At 41.2% G+C, this 14223-nt stretch overlaps 1 protein-coding gene across 5 annotated transcripts; it reads right to left on the bottom strand.

Annotated features, from left to right (window-relative positions):
• Positions 1 to 6: 6 nt before the first annotated feature.
• LOC125917511 (zinc finger protein 37A-like) lies at positions 7 to 12602 on the bottom strand. Of its 5 annotated transcripts, none has more exons than XM_049623693.1 (4): positions 11778 to 12600; positions 10270 to 10328; positions 563 to 689; positions 7 to 286 (listed from the first exon to the last, which is right to left on the bottom strand). In XM_049623693.1, the coding sequence occupies exons 2-4, from the start codon at positions 10282 to 10284 to the stop codon at positions 78 to 80; spliced, it is 351 nt and encodes a 116-aa protein (XP_049479650.1). In that variant the 5' UTR covers positions 10285 to 10328; positions 11778 to 12600; the 3' UTR covers positions 7 to 77. The 5 variants fall into 5 exon arrangements, with proteins under 5 accessions (XP_049479650.1, XP_049479651.1, XP_049479652.1 ...); XM_049623694.1 differs by having other exon boundaries at positions 12255 to 12600; XM_049623695.1 differs by having other exon boundaries at positions 12368 to 12600.
• Between the last annotated feature and the right edge of the window lie 1621 nt (positions 12603 to 14223).

Below are 14223 nucleotides of genomic sequence, written 5' to 3'. Positions count from 1 at the left end.
GGAGATTCTGGGTGATTCAGGGACACTGAACATTTGAGTCAAGTCAACATGCCACTTCCAAAGGCTCATCGGAGACTCTAAACAGTGATTCCTGAAGACCACTTCAAAGACCATTTCAATGGTCTTAAGCTCTGAACTAACGCTTTATCATCTAATTTCCTCCTAAACTCCAACTGACTCACACTGATGGACTCACCTGGGTCACTCTGGCCTGGGGACTCTAATATCCATGGCTCCTCTCCTTGCTCCAACTTGAGGATCACTTCTGGTTTAGGAATGGATAACCCTGTGAATAAGAATCGGATCACGTGGGACAAACTGGAGGAGTTTCAGGACTCCTCAAGGTGGACGACAGTATAACTCAAAGACTACACAATAAAAAAAATTTAATTTAATCCCTGTTACGGGACAGAGGGAAACAAATTCCTTGTGACAACCAAAAGGGATAAACCATCCTTGGCCTCCAAATTCCAAAGCTAAATATTATTGCAGTCTACAAAAACTCTACAGGTTTCTGTAAATAAAAAATTGGAGGCCTGCCTGAGAAACAAGCACTACCTACCCACTGCAACAAGGTGGCTGTAGTTCTCCAGCATCACGTCCCTGTACAGGGTCCTCTGAGCAGGGTCCAGGCGCTGCCACTCCTCCTCAGTGAAGCCCACAGTCACATCCCCGAATGACAATAATCCCTGCAAAAGCACATAGTGCTCAATCTAAAGTAGTCAGAATCAGGAAATATGAAAAAAAAAAAAAAAAAAGATGTTCAAAGACAAATTCTTACATGTTTTGCTGTTGAAAACTGACCAGATAATGTTACTAACCTCTACTATATATATATATATACACCTTGTTTTGTGTTAGACTTTGCGAGTAAAAAAGAGATTAGAGTAGAAATACCACTGACGAATCAATTTATTCTTTAATGTAAACGATCTGAGTGCACACATGTACTTGGAACTGCCCTGGTTCTGACAATTCCAAGTGGAATAAAATACTCTTTCTGATCTCAAAGAAGATATTCTCATAAGGAAACCCGCAAAGACATACCTGCCACAGGAATTAAAGAATCCACACCTAAGAAGACATTACGTTTATACATCAGGCTGATCCTTGGCACAGAGAGAGCCTACCACCATCAAACAATAAATAAGTAAGAAGAAACAAAAACAGTAAGAAAATACAGCAAACATTGCAGACTGGGGAGAATCTGATTTCCAAGCCACCACATTATTAAATTCAAATGCCCAATGTTTAATCAAAAAATCACAAGGCATATAAGAAAACAGGAAAACATGTAACCATATAAAACTCCTAAAAAAAACAACAACAACAGAGGTGCTAATAATAAGCTCCTTGATACAGGTCTTGGCAATGATTTTAGGTTTGACACCAAAAGCAAAAAAACAACACAAGAAGAAATAAATAGGAGTACATCATAACTAAAATGTTTCTTTGCACCCCAAAGAAAATCATCAACAAAAATAGAAAGGAAACCTACTGAACACAGAAAATATTCCTGACTCCTGTATCTCATAAGGGACTAATAGTCAAAATGTATAAAGAACTCACATAACTCACTTGCCAAAAAAATATGAATACACATTGTTCAGAGAAGACACACAGGCCCATAAAAAAGATGCTCAACATCATTCATCATTAGGGAGAGGCAAATCAAAACCACAATGATATTACCTCCTACCTGTTAGAATGGCTATCAAGAACACAAGGAGGAACAAGTGTCAACAAGGATGCAGACAAAAGGGAACACTGGGCACTGTGCGTCGGAATGTAAACTGGTGCTGTGGAAAACAGTATGGAGGCTGTCCAGACAATTAAAAGTGGAACTACCATATGATCCAGGCATTCCACTTCCAGTATTTACCCACCCCCCCCCCAAAAAATAAAAACATTAACTCAAAAAGATACATACACCCCATGTTTGCAGCAGCATTATTGACAATATCCAAGATATGGACACAACCTGTCCACTGATGGATGAATGCATAAAGAAATTGTGGTATGTATACACAACGGAATATGATTCAGCCATGAAAAAGAATGAAACCTTGCCGTTTGCAACAACATGGATGGACTTTATGGCATGATGCTAAGTGAAATAAGTCAGGAAGAGAAAGACAAGTAAGTACCATGTGATCTCTCTTACATGTGGAATCTTAAAAAAACAAAAACAAAAAACAAGCTCATACAGAGAACAACTTGGTGGGGGGTGGGGTGGGGAAAATGGGTGAATCCTTTTCTACTTTAAAAAACTGTCTTCAAGAGAACAAGGAAACTACAATATCTTTTATGAACATGGATGTAAAAAGTCCTCAACAAAATATTTCCAAACAGAATTCAGCAGCATAGTAAAAGGATTATTACATATCACAAAGCTATAGTAATCAAAACATATGGTACTGGCACCAAAACAGACACAAAAATCAATGGAACAGAATCGAGACCTCAGAAGTAAACCAAAACCTATATGGTCAATTAATCTATGACAAAGGAAGCAAGAATAAACTTTGTGAAATAGACAGTCTCTTCAACAAATGGTGCCGGGAAAACTGGACAGCTCCATGCAAAAGAATTAAACTGGACCACTTTCTTACACTATACACAAAAAAGAAACTCAAAAGGGATTAAAGACCTAAATGTCAGCCCTGAAATCATAAAACTCCTAGAAGAAAACTACACCCAGTAACTTCTTTGACATTGGCCATAGAAACACTTTTCTAGATATGTCTCATGAGGCAAGGGAAGTAACAGCAAAAATAAACTGTTGCAACTACACCAAAATAAAAAGTGTTTGCATAAAGAAAACCATCAACAAAACAAAAAGGCAACCCAGTGAATGGGAGGAAATATCTGCAAATGATATATCCAATAAAGAGGTTAATATCCAAAACATATGAAGAACTTATACACCTGATTAAAGCAGACATACAGGAGCACCTGGGTGGCTCAGTCAGTTAAGCATCCGACTTTGGCTCAGGTCACGATCTCACGGTTCGTGGGTTCGAGCCCCACACTGAGCTTTGTGGTGACAGCTCGGAGCCTAGAGCCTGCCTCCCATTCTGTGTCTCCCTCTCTCTCTGCCCCTCCCCTACTCCTGCTCTCTCCAACCCTCACTCTCTCAGACACAGGAAAAGATGCTCAACATCACTCATCATCAGAAATGCAAATCAAAAACACAATGCTATCACCTCATACCTGTCAGAATGGCTAGTATAAAAAAGAAATAACAAATGTTGGCAAGGATGTGGAGAAAAATGTGAATTTTTGGTGGGAATGGAACTGGTGCAATCACTGTGGAAAACAGTATGGATGCTCCTCAAAAACAGAAAAATAGAAATACCATATGACCCAGTAGTTCCACTACCGTGCATTTAGCCAAAAGAAAAAAAAACCACTTAATTTGAAAAGACACATACACTCCTATGTTTAATGCAGTATTATTTACAATACCCAAGATATGGAAGAACCCTGATAGATGAAGGAATAGAGAAGGAAGGAAGAATGAAGGAAGAATCACTGATCGATGAAGGAATAGAGAAGATTTAGTGTGGATATATATATGTGTGTGTGTGTGTGTATGTATATATATATGTATATATACACATATATATATACATATATATATACACATACACACACACATATATATGTATATGTGTGTGTGTATATACATACATGCATACATATATACACATATATGTATATACACACACACACGCATACACACACACACACACACAATGGAATATTACATAGGCATTAAAAAGAATGAGATCTTGGCATCTGTGACAAAATGGATGGACCTAAAAGGTATTACGCTAAGTGAAATAAGTCAGACAGAAAAATACCACATGATTTCACTTCCATGTGGAATCTAAAAAACAAAACAAATGAACAAAGAAACAAAAAAGAGACCCATAAATACTGAGAACAACTGGTAGTTGCTAAGGGAAGGTGTTGGTAGATGGGTGAAACAGAGAAAGAGAATTAAGAGTTACAACCTACCAATTATTAAATAAATCCTGGAGATGAAAAGTATATAACAGCAAATAAAGTCAGTAATACTGTAATAACATATGGCAACAGCTGGTGACTACACTTATTGTGGTAAGCACTAATGTATACAACTGTTGAATCAGTATGTTGTATACATTATGCTAATATTAAAATTGTATGTTAATTATGTTTCCTTTAAAAAATAAAATAAAATAGGGGCACTTGGGTGCCTCAGTCAGTTGAGCAACCCACTCTTGATTTTGGCTCAGGTCATGATCACAGGGACATGAAATCGAGCCCTTTGTCACACTCCACACTGGGCATGGAGCCTGTCTAAGAGTCTGTCTTTCTCTTTTCCTCTGCCCCATCCCTGCTCACGTCCACACTCACTGTCTAAAAAAACTAATAAAATTTAATTTACTTTAAGTTTTCAAAAAGGATTATACACCATGACCAAGTAGATCCATTCCTGGAATGCAAGGATGGTTCAACATACAAAAATTGATTAATATAATACACCACATCAATACAATGAAGGAAAAAAAAAACCACAAGACAATCTCAAGTGATGCAGAAAAGGCATCTGACAAAATTCCACCATCTTTCATGGTATCAGCAGTCAACAAAATAGGAATAGAAAGGAACTACCCCCACTTAACAAAAGCCATAAATGTAAAACACACAAACACACACACACACACACACACACACACACACACACGAAAAATTATTCTCAGTGGTGAAAAGGCAGAAAGCTATTCCTCTCAGATCAGGAGCAGGGTCAGGATGCTTGCTTTTGCCACTTGTCTTCAACACAGTACTGGATGTTCTAGTCAGAGCATTAGACAAGAAAAAGAAATAAAAAGCATCTAAATTAGAAAGGAAAAAGTAAAAGCATCTGTGCAAATGAAATAATATTACATGTAGAAAAACCTAAAGACTCCACAAAAAAAGTGGCTGCATCAACTAAATGAATTCAGCAAAGTAGCAAGATACATCAACACACAAAAATCAGTTGCATTTCTATATAGGAACAATGAATGATATGAAAAGGAAATTACAAAACCAATTCCACTTACCAAAGCATCAAACAAAATCTTAGGAATTACTGTGACCAAAGATGTAAAAGATCTGTACAATAAAAACCACAAAATAGGGGCGCCTGGGTGGCGCAGTCGGTTAAGCGTCCGACTTCAGCCAGGTCACGATCTCGCGGTCTGTGAGTTCGAGCCCCGCGTCAGGCTCTGGGCTGATGGCTCGGAGCCTGGAGCCTGTTTCCGATTCTGTGTCTCCCTCTCTCTCTGCCCCTCCCTCGTTCATGCTCTGTCTCTCTCTGTCCCAAAAATAAATAAAAAACGTTGAAAAAAAACAAAAAAAACAAAAAAAAACCCACAAAATAGTGCTGAAGGCATTAAAGAAGGCATTAATAAATGGAAACACATCCCATGTTCATGGATTAGACAACTTCTTGTTAAAATGTCAATACTACTCAAAGTGATGTACAGATTCAATGAAATCCTTAGCAAAATCCCAATGACGTTTTTTGCAGAAATTAAAAAAACCCATCCTAAAATTCAAAGAAACCAGACTATCCACAACAATCTTGAAAAACAACAAAACTGGAAGACTTACACTTCCTGATTTCAAAACTTAGTACAAAGCCACAGCAATCAAAACAGGATGGTACCAGCATAAAAAGGGACAAATAAGACCAATGGAATAGAAAAAAGAGTCCAGAAATAAACACTCACACATATTGTCAAATGATTTTTGACAAGGCTGTCAAGACCACTCAATGCGAAAATGACATCTTTTCATCAAATGGCACTAGAAAAACTGGATAGCCACATGTAAAAGAATAAAGTTGGACCCTTAACCTAACACCATAGACAAAAATCAACTCACATCAAGTACCTAAATTTAAGTTCTAAAACAATAAAACTTAGAAGAAAACATAGTACAAAAGATACACAACACCGGATTTGGCAATGACTTCCTGGATATGACATCAAAGGCATGGGTAACAAAGAAGAAACTGACACACTTGTCATGAAAATTGTAATGTTCACATCAAAAGATACCATCCACAGAGTTAAAAGTTAATCGACAGGAGAAAATATTTATAATTCATATATCTGATAAGAGATTAATATCCAGAATATAAAGAGAACTCCTAAAATTCAGCAACAACAAAAAAAAAACCAAACAGCCTAATTCAAACATGGGCAATGGACTTGAACAGATATTTCTCCAATGAGGATATACAAATGGCCAATAAACACAAGAAAATATACTAATCATGAATCATTAAGGAAATACAAGTCAAAGGTACAGTAAGATCCCACCTCACACCCATTAAGATTGCTACTACCAAAAAAAGAAAAAGCAACTGTTGGCAAGGATGCAGAGGAAACGGAACTCCCACGCTCTGCTGCTGACAGTGTAAAGCGGTACAACCGTTGTAGAAACAGGATGGAGCTTCCTCAAAAGTGAAACTAGAATTACCTTACGGCCCAGCAATTTTCCTTCGAGGTATATACCCAAGAGGAGGTCTCAACCACATGTCTGCACACTCGTGTTCACGGCAGCATCATTATTCACAATAGTGGAAACATGGAAGCAACTCAAGTGTCCACGGACAGGTGAATGGACAAGCATAATGTGCATATACGTACAATGGGATATCACTCAGCCTTAAAAATGGAAAAAACCCTGCAATACGCTACAACATGGATGCATCTTGAGGACGTAATGCTAAGCGAAATAAGCCAGTCACAAAAGGACAAAGACTACAGGATTTCACTAATACAAGGTACTCAGAGTAGTCAAAATTATAGAAACAGGAAGTTGTAACAGTGGTTTCCAGCGCCTAGAGGTAGGGGAGACTGGGGAGTTATTGTTTAATAGGTATAGAATTTCAGTTTTACAAGATGAAAAGAGTATGGGGATGGATGGTAGTGACAGACACACAACAACATGAATGCATTTAATACCACTTAAGTGTATACTTAAAAGTGTTTAAGATGGTAAATTTTATGTTATTTGTATTTTGCCACAATTAAAAAAGAAAAAAGTAATAATGTACTGACATGTACTAAACAGGGACACACCCTGGAAACATGCTAAGTGAAAGAAGCCAGACACAAATGGCCATATGCTGAATGACTCCACTTGTAATAAATATTCACAACAGATCAACCCATAGAGACACAACACAAATTGTCGGTTGCCAGGGGTTGGGTGAATAGAAGAACAGGGAGAAACTTATTAATGAGTAAAGGGCTTTATTTAGAATGATGGGAATATTTTGAAACTCAATAAAGGTAGTGGTTTCATAACACTGTGTAGTAAATGTACTGATTTGACTTGGTTGCTTTAAAATCATTTTGTTTTGGGGGCACCTGGGTGGCTCAGTCAGTTGAGCCTCCTACTTGATTTCAGCTCACGCCATGATCATACCATGGTTGTGAGATCGAGCCCCACATCATCAGGCTCTACACTAGGTGTGGAGTCTGCTTAAGATTCTCTCCCTCCCTCCTTCCTTACCCCTCCTGGCATGCATGCTCCTGCTCTTTCTCTCTCTCTCTCTCTCTCAAAAAAAAAAATAATAATTTTGCGATATGAATTTCACCTCAATATATTGGAGTTTTTTAATATGTAAGAAGAAGGTGTGGACAATAAAATTGCAATGAAAGATGAAGGAGTTAAAACCACGTATCACTAACTACAACAAAAAGGAAACATTAAATTCCCAATATAAAAGACATAGCATTTCATATTGGGCTAAAAATGTCTAGTCACATGTTCTTTACTAAAAAATATATTCACAAAGAACATGTAAAATCTCACTAAGGTGCATTACCCCCATGACGCAAAACCTCCAGGATATCAGAGGATGGAACGACTGACTGGTGAGTGAGAATGGATAATATCTCCTTTTACAATCAAGTGTTTTCAGTTATCTGCTTTCAACTAAGTTGAAAGAGAAATTAATCAGAGTTGCATTAAGAAAACAATTCCACTGGGGCACCTGGGTGGCTCAGTCAGTTGAGCGTCCGACTTCGGCTCAGGTCATGATCTCACAGCTCATGGGTTCGAGCCCCGCATCGGGCTCTGTGCTGATGGCTTGGAGCCTGGAGCCTGCTTCGGATTCTGTGTCTCCCTCTCTCTCTGCCCCTAACCCACTCGCATTCTGTCTCTGTCTCTCTCAAAATAAATAAACGTTAAAAAAAAAAATAAAAAAAAAAAAAAAAAAGAAAACAATTCCACTTACAACAGCATCTAAAAGAATAAAATACTTAAGAATAAATTTAAGCAAGCGGTTGTAAGATTTGCACACTGAAAACTACAAAATATTGCTGAAAGAAATTAAAGAAGACCTAGGCAAATGGAAAAACACCTCACATTCACGGGTTATAAAACATCCCCAAAGTGATATACAGATTCAATGCAATCCTTATCAAATTCTCAACAGCTTTAGGGTTTTTGTTTTGTGTGTTGTGTGTTTTGTGTGTGTGTGTGTGTGTGCGTGTTTTGTTTTGTTTCTTTGTTTGTTTTGTAGAAATAGAAAGGCTAATCTAAAATTCACATGGACTTGCAAGGGACCTTGCTGCAGAACACAGTTTGGCGGCTTCACAATACGTTAAACATAGAATGCGCCATCAATGTTACTCCCAGGAAAGTGAAATAGGTCTTCAACAAAAGCTTGTACGTGAATGCTCACAGCAGCACTATTCTCAATAGCCAAACATGGAATCACTCCAAATGCCCATCAATTGATGGACACACAAAAGGTGGTGTACACACACAAGGGAATATCACTCAGTCACAAAAGCAGATGAAGTAATGATAACATGCTACAACATGGGTGGGTCTTGAAAACATTAAAGGAATGGGGCGCCTGGGTGGCGCAGTCGGTTAAGCGTCCGACTTCAGCCAGGTCACGATCTCGCGGTCCGTGAGTTCGAGCCCCGCGTCAGGCTCTGGGCTGATGGCTCGGAGCCTGGAGCCTGTTTCCGATTCTGTGTCTCCCTCTCTCTCTGCCCCTCCCCCGTTCATGCTCTGTCTCTCTCTGTCCCAAAAATAAATAAAAAACGTTGAAAAAAAAAATTTAAAAAATAAAAAAAAAGAAAACATTAAAGGAAGTGAAAGAAGTCACACATGAAAGACTATCCATTTATATCAGATATCCAGAACAGACAAATCCACGAACAGAAAGTAGATTAGTGGTTGCTAGGGGCTGGGGAGACTGGGGAGGAATCGTTCATTAAGTCACGGCACTGCTTATTAAAAGTATGAGGTTTCTTTCCGGTGTGATGAAACTATTCTGACAGGAGATGGCAGTTATGGTTGTACAACACTGTAAATGTATTAAGTGCAACTCAATTCTACACTTTAAAAAGGTTTAAGGGTGAATTACACATCATGTGTATTTTACCACAACTGAAAGAGTAGAATCCCTCACCAGACTCTGCAAAAATTTAGATTCTGCCCAGTCCCCAGGGCAGTCACAAAGCCTACCTCCTCCTACGGACCATCCTAGATCATCATGGTCTGTCCAAATTCGCTCCTTCTTTGAACAACCATGAGTCCTAATGCTGGCACAATTTACGTGCAACTCAAATTTTCCTCTGAATTGGACGAGAATTATTCACTTTATTCCTACCACTTTTTTAGTAACTGCAGGATTGTCACTGGAAGGGACACAATGTCACCAAATGAAGGTTATCAAAAAACCTGTTTATGTTCCAGTTTCAAAACTCAGTAAGATCTCAAGGTGTGCATTTATCCACAGGGCATCTTTGCCCTACTGTATCAGAGGTCGGCAAACAGCAAACCTTTTCCGTAAACGGCCACTTAGCGAGTATTTCAGGCTTGCCGAGCTATACCATCTCTGTCACAATCACTCAACTCTACCCCTGTAATATGAAAGCAATCACAGCCACAAGTAAATGAGTGCAGCTATGTCCCAATAAAGCTTCAGAGACACTTAAATCTGAATTTCATATCACAAAAAAAAATCACTCTTGATTTGTTTCTGTTTAATTTGTGGGCCATAGAAAAAGAGGCAGCAGGCTGTATCTGGCCCATGTACTGTAACTTGTGGACTTGTGCTCTATATCTTCCCTGATGTTAACATTTTTATTTGTACTATTTCATGTGAAGGTATAGACGTTTTATAATAAACCTCACACAAACTGTATCAACCTCACATAATCACTGTTAGGCAAAACTGTGAGTAAATGAACAACTCACCTGGGATGTGATCATCTTCTGCTGGCCCTGGAAGAGTGGGGACAGCCAGGAGGGCACAGCTGAGAAGGAAAGACGGATCGTGAGAGATGCCACCGGCCTACAAAATTCCACGTAGCTGCTGGCAAAGCAGCTCTGAAGGGGAGATGCTTTGAGAAGGGACAGAAAGGATGAGAGGAAGGGAGGGAGCAGCCCAGGAACAATTCCGGAGGGCTGAGACTCACTCGGTTTTAAATGTAAAAACATTTGTTTTCGGGGTGCCTGGAGGCTCAGTAGGTGGGGCCAGCGACTCTTGATCTCGGGTTGTAGATTTGAGCCCCATGTTGGGTAGAGACGTACTAAAGATAAAATACTTAAATTTTGTTGGGGCACCTGGGTGGCTCAGTCGGTTAAGCATCCAGCTCTTGATTTTTGGCTCAGGTCATGGATCTCACAGTCCGTGAGTTCGAGCTCCGCTTCAGGCTCTGCGTTGACAGTGCAGAGCCTGCTTGGGATTCTCTCTCTCTTCCTCTCTGCCCCTTCCCTTGTTGTGCCCGCACGCTTTCTCTCAAAAAAATTTTTTTTCAAAAAAAAAAAATAAAAAATAAATTTTTTTACTGAGTTACTAACAACGTACACTCTAACCCAGAAAAAGGTAAACAACACAGTACACTAATTAAGCAAATTAAGACAAGCCAAGGAATGGAACATAGGGATTTCATGAAAACTGATGCTGAGCAAAAAATACTCAAGTCGTAATATTCATTACACACCAGAGAGTCCCACTAGGTTCTGAAAAAAGGGAGCGAGTTTTAAGGGCTGATCTTTTACGTAAGGGGAAAAACAAAAGAGGTTGCTTTAACTCAGTTTTAGGTTCTTGAACATATCTTTTGATTAAAAACAACCACCACAAACTGGTTCTGACTTATCTGTTGCCAAAGCAGAAAACACCTGCCAGGGCCATCAGGAGACTCAATGTCTGCTTTTGGTTTTGCCAGCACAAAATGTGTGACTATGAGCGGTCACTGAGACTTAAAGGCCTCTCCTGCAGTACCATCTCGGATTCTATCAGATCGGGACAGAGGCAGCATTCAGCCCATGGCTAGTTGTGCTGTCCTGTGCGAAGGGCTCAGAATCTGGGGGTGGAGCAAAGAAGGAAGGGATGAAAGAGGTGGTTTCCTTCCACTCGGCTGGCAACCCTTCCTTCCACATGATGCCCCCACACCTCCCTCGCGAGCAGTTAAGTATTCTCCGTTCCTTTTGCTTCACCCTCCTCTCCCAGCCACAGCTTCCGTCCCTCCTGAAAGCTGGCCCAGAACGAACACCGTCACCCAGTCTGCGAGGATCTCGACACGACGGCGGTACTGGCAAGGGTCTTTGCTCCTTCCACATTCGCTCTGCATTTCTGCTGCGGTCTGGGGCCAACTGACCGACTGTCCTAGGAGGGATTCCTGCTCTTGGGGGCCCCCTTCTTCCCTCACAAGAGCTGCCCTGTTCCAGGAAAACTGACCATAGCCAGTTAGAATCCTTACCCAAGATCGAAAGCTGTTGGCCCTTCCTGTAACCCTGAATCGCAAGCTGGACCTTCTACGGAACGCAAACTGCTGCTACCGAGGGCACAGGCAAGGCTGCAGGGTGCCGGCGGGACCTGGACGCCATCATTTGGGGTCTCCAGAAACAACAATGAATTCCCCCAAAGCAAGGCCACGTTCACTTGAAAATTACTCCCCAGGAGAGGTCAGGGCTCCTGCAGCTACTGCGTCGGCCTCGCTCTCAGGTTTGATGCGAGACAGAGGATGAGGCAGAGAACGCATCTACTGGTTCGCCACCTGGGCTTCCGTCACCTCCCACAGGGCTTTATGCGGTTACCATGGGAACGGGACACTGACCACCGGTGGCTGGGAGGACGAAGACGGACCCGAGTGAAGAAGAACGAGGTCCCCACCCCCCCCCCCAGGAGAGAAGCGACCACCCACGAGCGCCCCCGGGCCAGTTTCCGCCGGTCTTACCGAGGCCTCGGGCGACCCTTCACCTCGGAGACGACAACACGAACCTTCGCTGGGTAACAAGCGCGGGGACGCGCTGGTTCTCATTCGATGCATACAGACGGAGCAGGACTCACCCCGCGCTCAGGCACCGAGCCGTTTCCTCCGTCACCGGCCCCTCCCGCGCGGGGCCTCCGTCCCACGGGTCACCAACAACCACCAGAGCCACCCGGGTCTCACCCACCACGTCCACCCCGCCTGCCCCCAGGCCCTCAGTCGCGAGCGCATCCGGGACCGTCTTCTCGCGATTCCGCGGCGGCGACGTGAACCACCGGGAGGAGCGCAGCGCACATGCGCAGAAGGCCCCGAGCAGCTCCTGCGCCGGAGCAGGAAGCGCGCGCTGAGTTTCCTAAGACCCAGGCGACACCTCCTTCGGAATCAGCCTTCAGGCTTAGGAGACTTTGGGTATAACTGCCCGATTTAGCAAATAAGGTACAAGCAGGAGGCACCGATAGTACAGTTTGACTCATTGCTTATCCGAAATGAATGCTAAGAATCTAAATGCACACCTCTTTCATTAATTCCATTTCCCTGATGAATTGGCTCTCCTAGCAGTTTCTTCTACTGCAAAATGCACCTGCAGAATTTCTTCCAGAGACAGTCTGTGTTCTATTTATATTGTAACATCGACAGTATCATACCTCTCTTATTTCGTTCGTCCTTTCAGACATTCATTGATGAGAAAGCATACCCGATTTAGCATTAGAGTGGTCAGGAATCACCATCCTTATCGCCAAAATTGTTAGGGAAATCTAATTTAAAATAAATCTTCTCCGAACCTAGAAAACTTAACCACTCAGGCAGCAAAGAAAACAATCTTATCATTGAATGGCGGGATATATCTCAAAGACAATCCAAGGACAGAAAGAAATCTCACCCTTTTTTATAGCCAAGCAGATACATCCCATCACATAAATGTTGCAAAAATAAACAATAACTACTTCTCAAGTAGGAGGACTTCACATCATCATTTATCACACATTGTTTGCCCTAAATTTGCCTGGTAATTGGATGACCACCTGTGTTAGTTTATTGGTTTTACAAGTTAAAAAAACAAGCTTCTCCTATCTTTATGACAGGAGGTAGTTTTGCAACTTGGATCAAGACCCCAACCACCAAAGTTTAGGCTTCTACCCTCTCACAGACTCTGGGAGACAGAAGTGCCAACTCCCTATTACATTTCAAACAGATGGTTCTGAGGTCCTTGGGAAAGACATTCTAGGCTGTAAAACTGCCAAGAGACATTTAAGAAGATTTATGGTTCATTCTCAAAAGCGCAGACAAAGAATTTACAACTTTCAAAGAAAATAATCTACAAGGAGGGATATCTCTTCATTTTTAGCAGAATATTAAGCCTCTTATTTTTCATTTGTATATGCCCTTACACCACTCTTACCACTTACGGTTAATGTCGAACCGAAGGTCCTAGAAAGGGAAATTAGGCAATAAAATGGAATAAAAGTCACCCAGATTGGAAATAAAGTGGTAAAACTCTGTCTGCAGATGACATGACCTTCCATGTAGAATATACTTAGGAACAGGACAACAAACATCAGAACTAATCAATGATTGCAACACTGTTGCAGGATACAAGATCAATATATTAATATCAAATGAACTTGTACACATTAGCAATGAACAATACAAAAACAAACAAAAAGTTCTTAGAAATGAATTTAACAGGGGCACCAGAGTGGCTCAGTTGGTTAAACATCCAACTTGGGCTCAGGTCATGTAACAAATGTGCCCACATTCAAAAGGAAGGGACACAAGGGCGACTGGGTAGCTCAGTCAGTTGAAAGTCTAACTCCTGATTTTGGCTTAGATCATCTCATGATTTATGAGTTTGAGCCCCACTTCAGGCTCTGCACTGCTGATGCAGAGACTGGTTGGGATTCTTTATCTCCCCACCGTTTGTCGCTCCCCCACCCTC

The sequence above is a fragment of the Panthera uncia genome, unplaced genomic scaffold, assembly GCF_023721935.1.
Source record: "Panthera uncia isolate 11264 unplaced genomic scaffold, Puncia_PCG_1.0 HiC_scaffold_1943, whole genome shotgun sequence".
In the NCBI taxonomy this organism is placed as follows: Eukaryota; Metazoa; Chordata; class Mammalia; order Carnivora; family Felidae; genus Panthera; species Panthera uncia.
Note: the sequence above shows the minus strand (reverse complement) of the source record. Positions and strands in the feature narration are given on the sequence as shown.

Excerpts from the sequence above, each read along its gene's own strand:
- LOC125917511 (XM_049623691.1), bottom strand. The coding sequence starts at position 10,512 with ATGTTTTTACATTTAAAACCGAGTGAGTCTCAGCCCTCCGGAATTGTT. Across the intron at positions 690-10,269 it reads AGAAGATGATCACATCCCAG|GGATTATTGTCATTCGGGGA; the intron begins GTGAGTTGTTCA and ends GTGCTTTTGCAG. Across the intron at positions 287-562 it reads CAGCCACCTTGTTGCAGTGG|GGTTATCCATTCCTAAACCA; the intron begins GTAGGTAGTGCT and ends TCTTATTCACAG.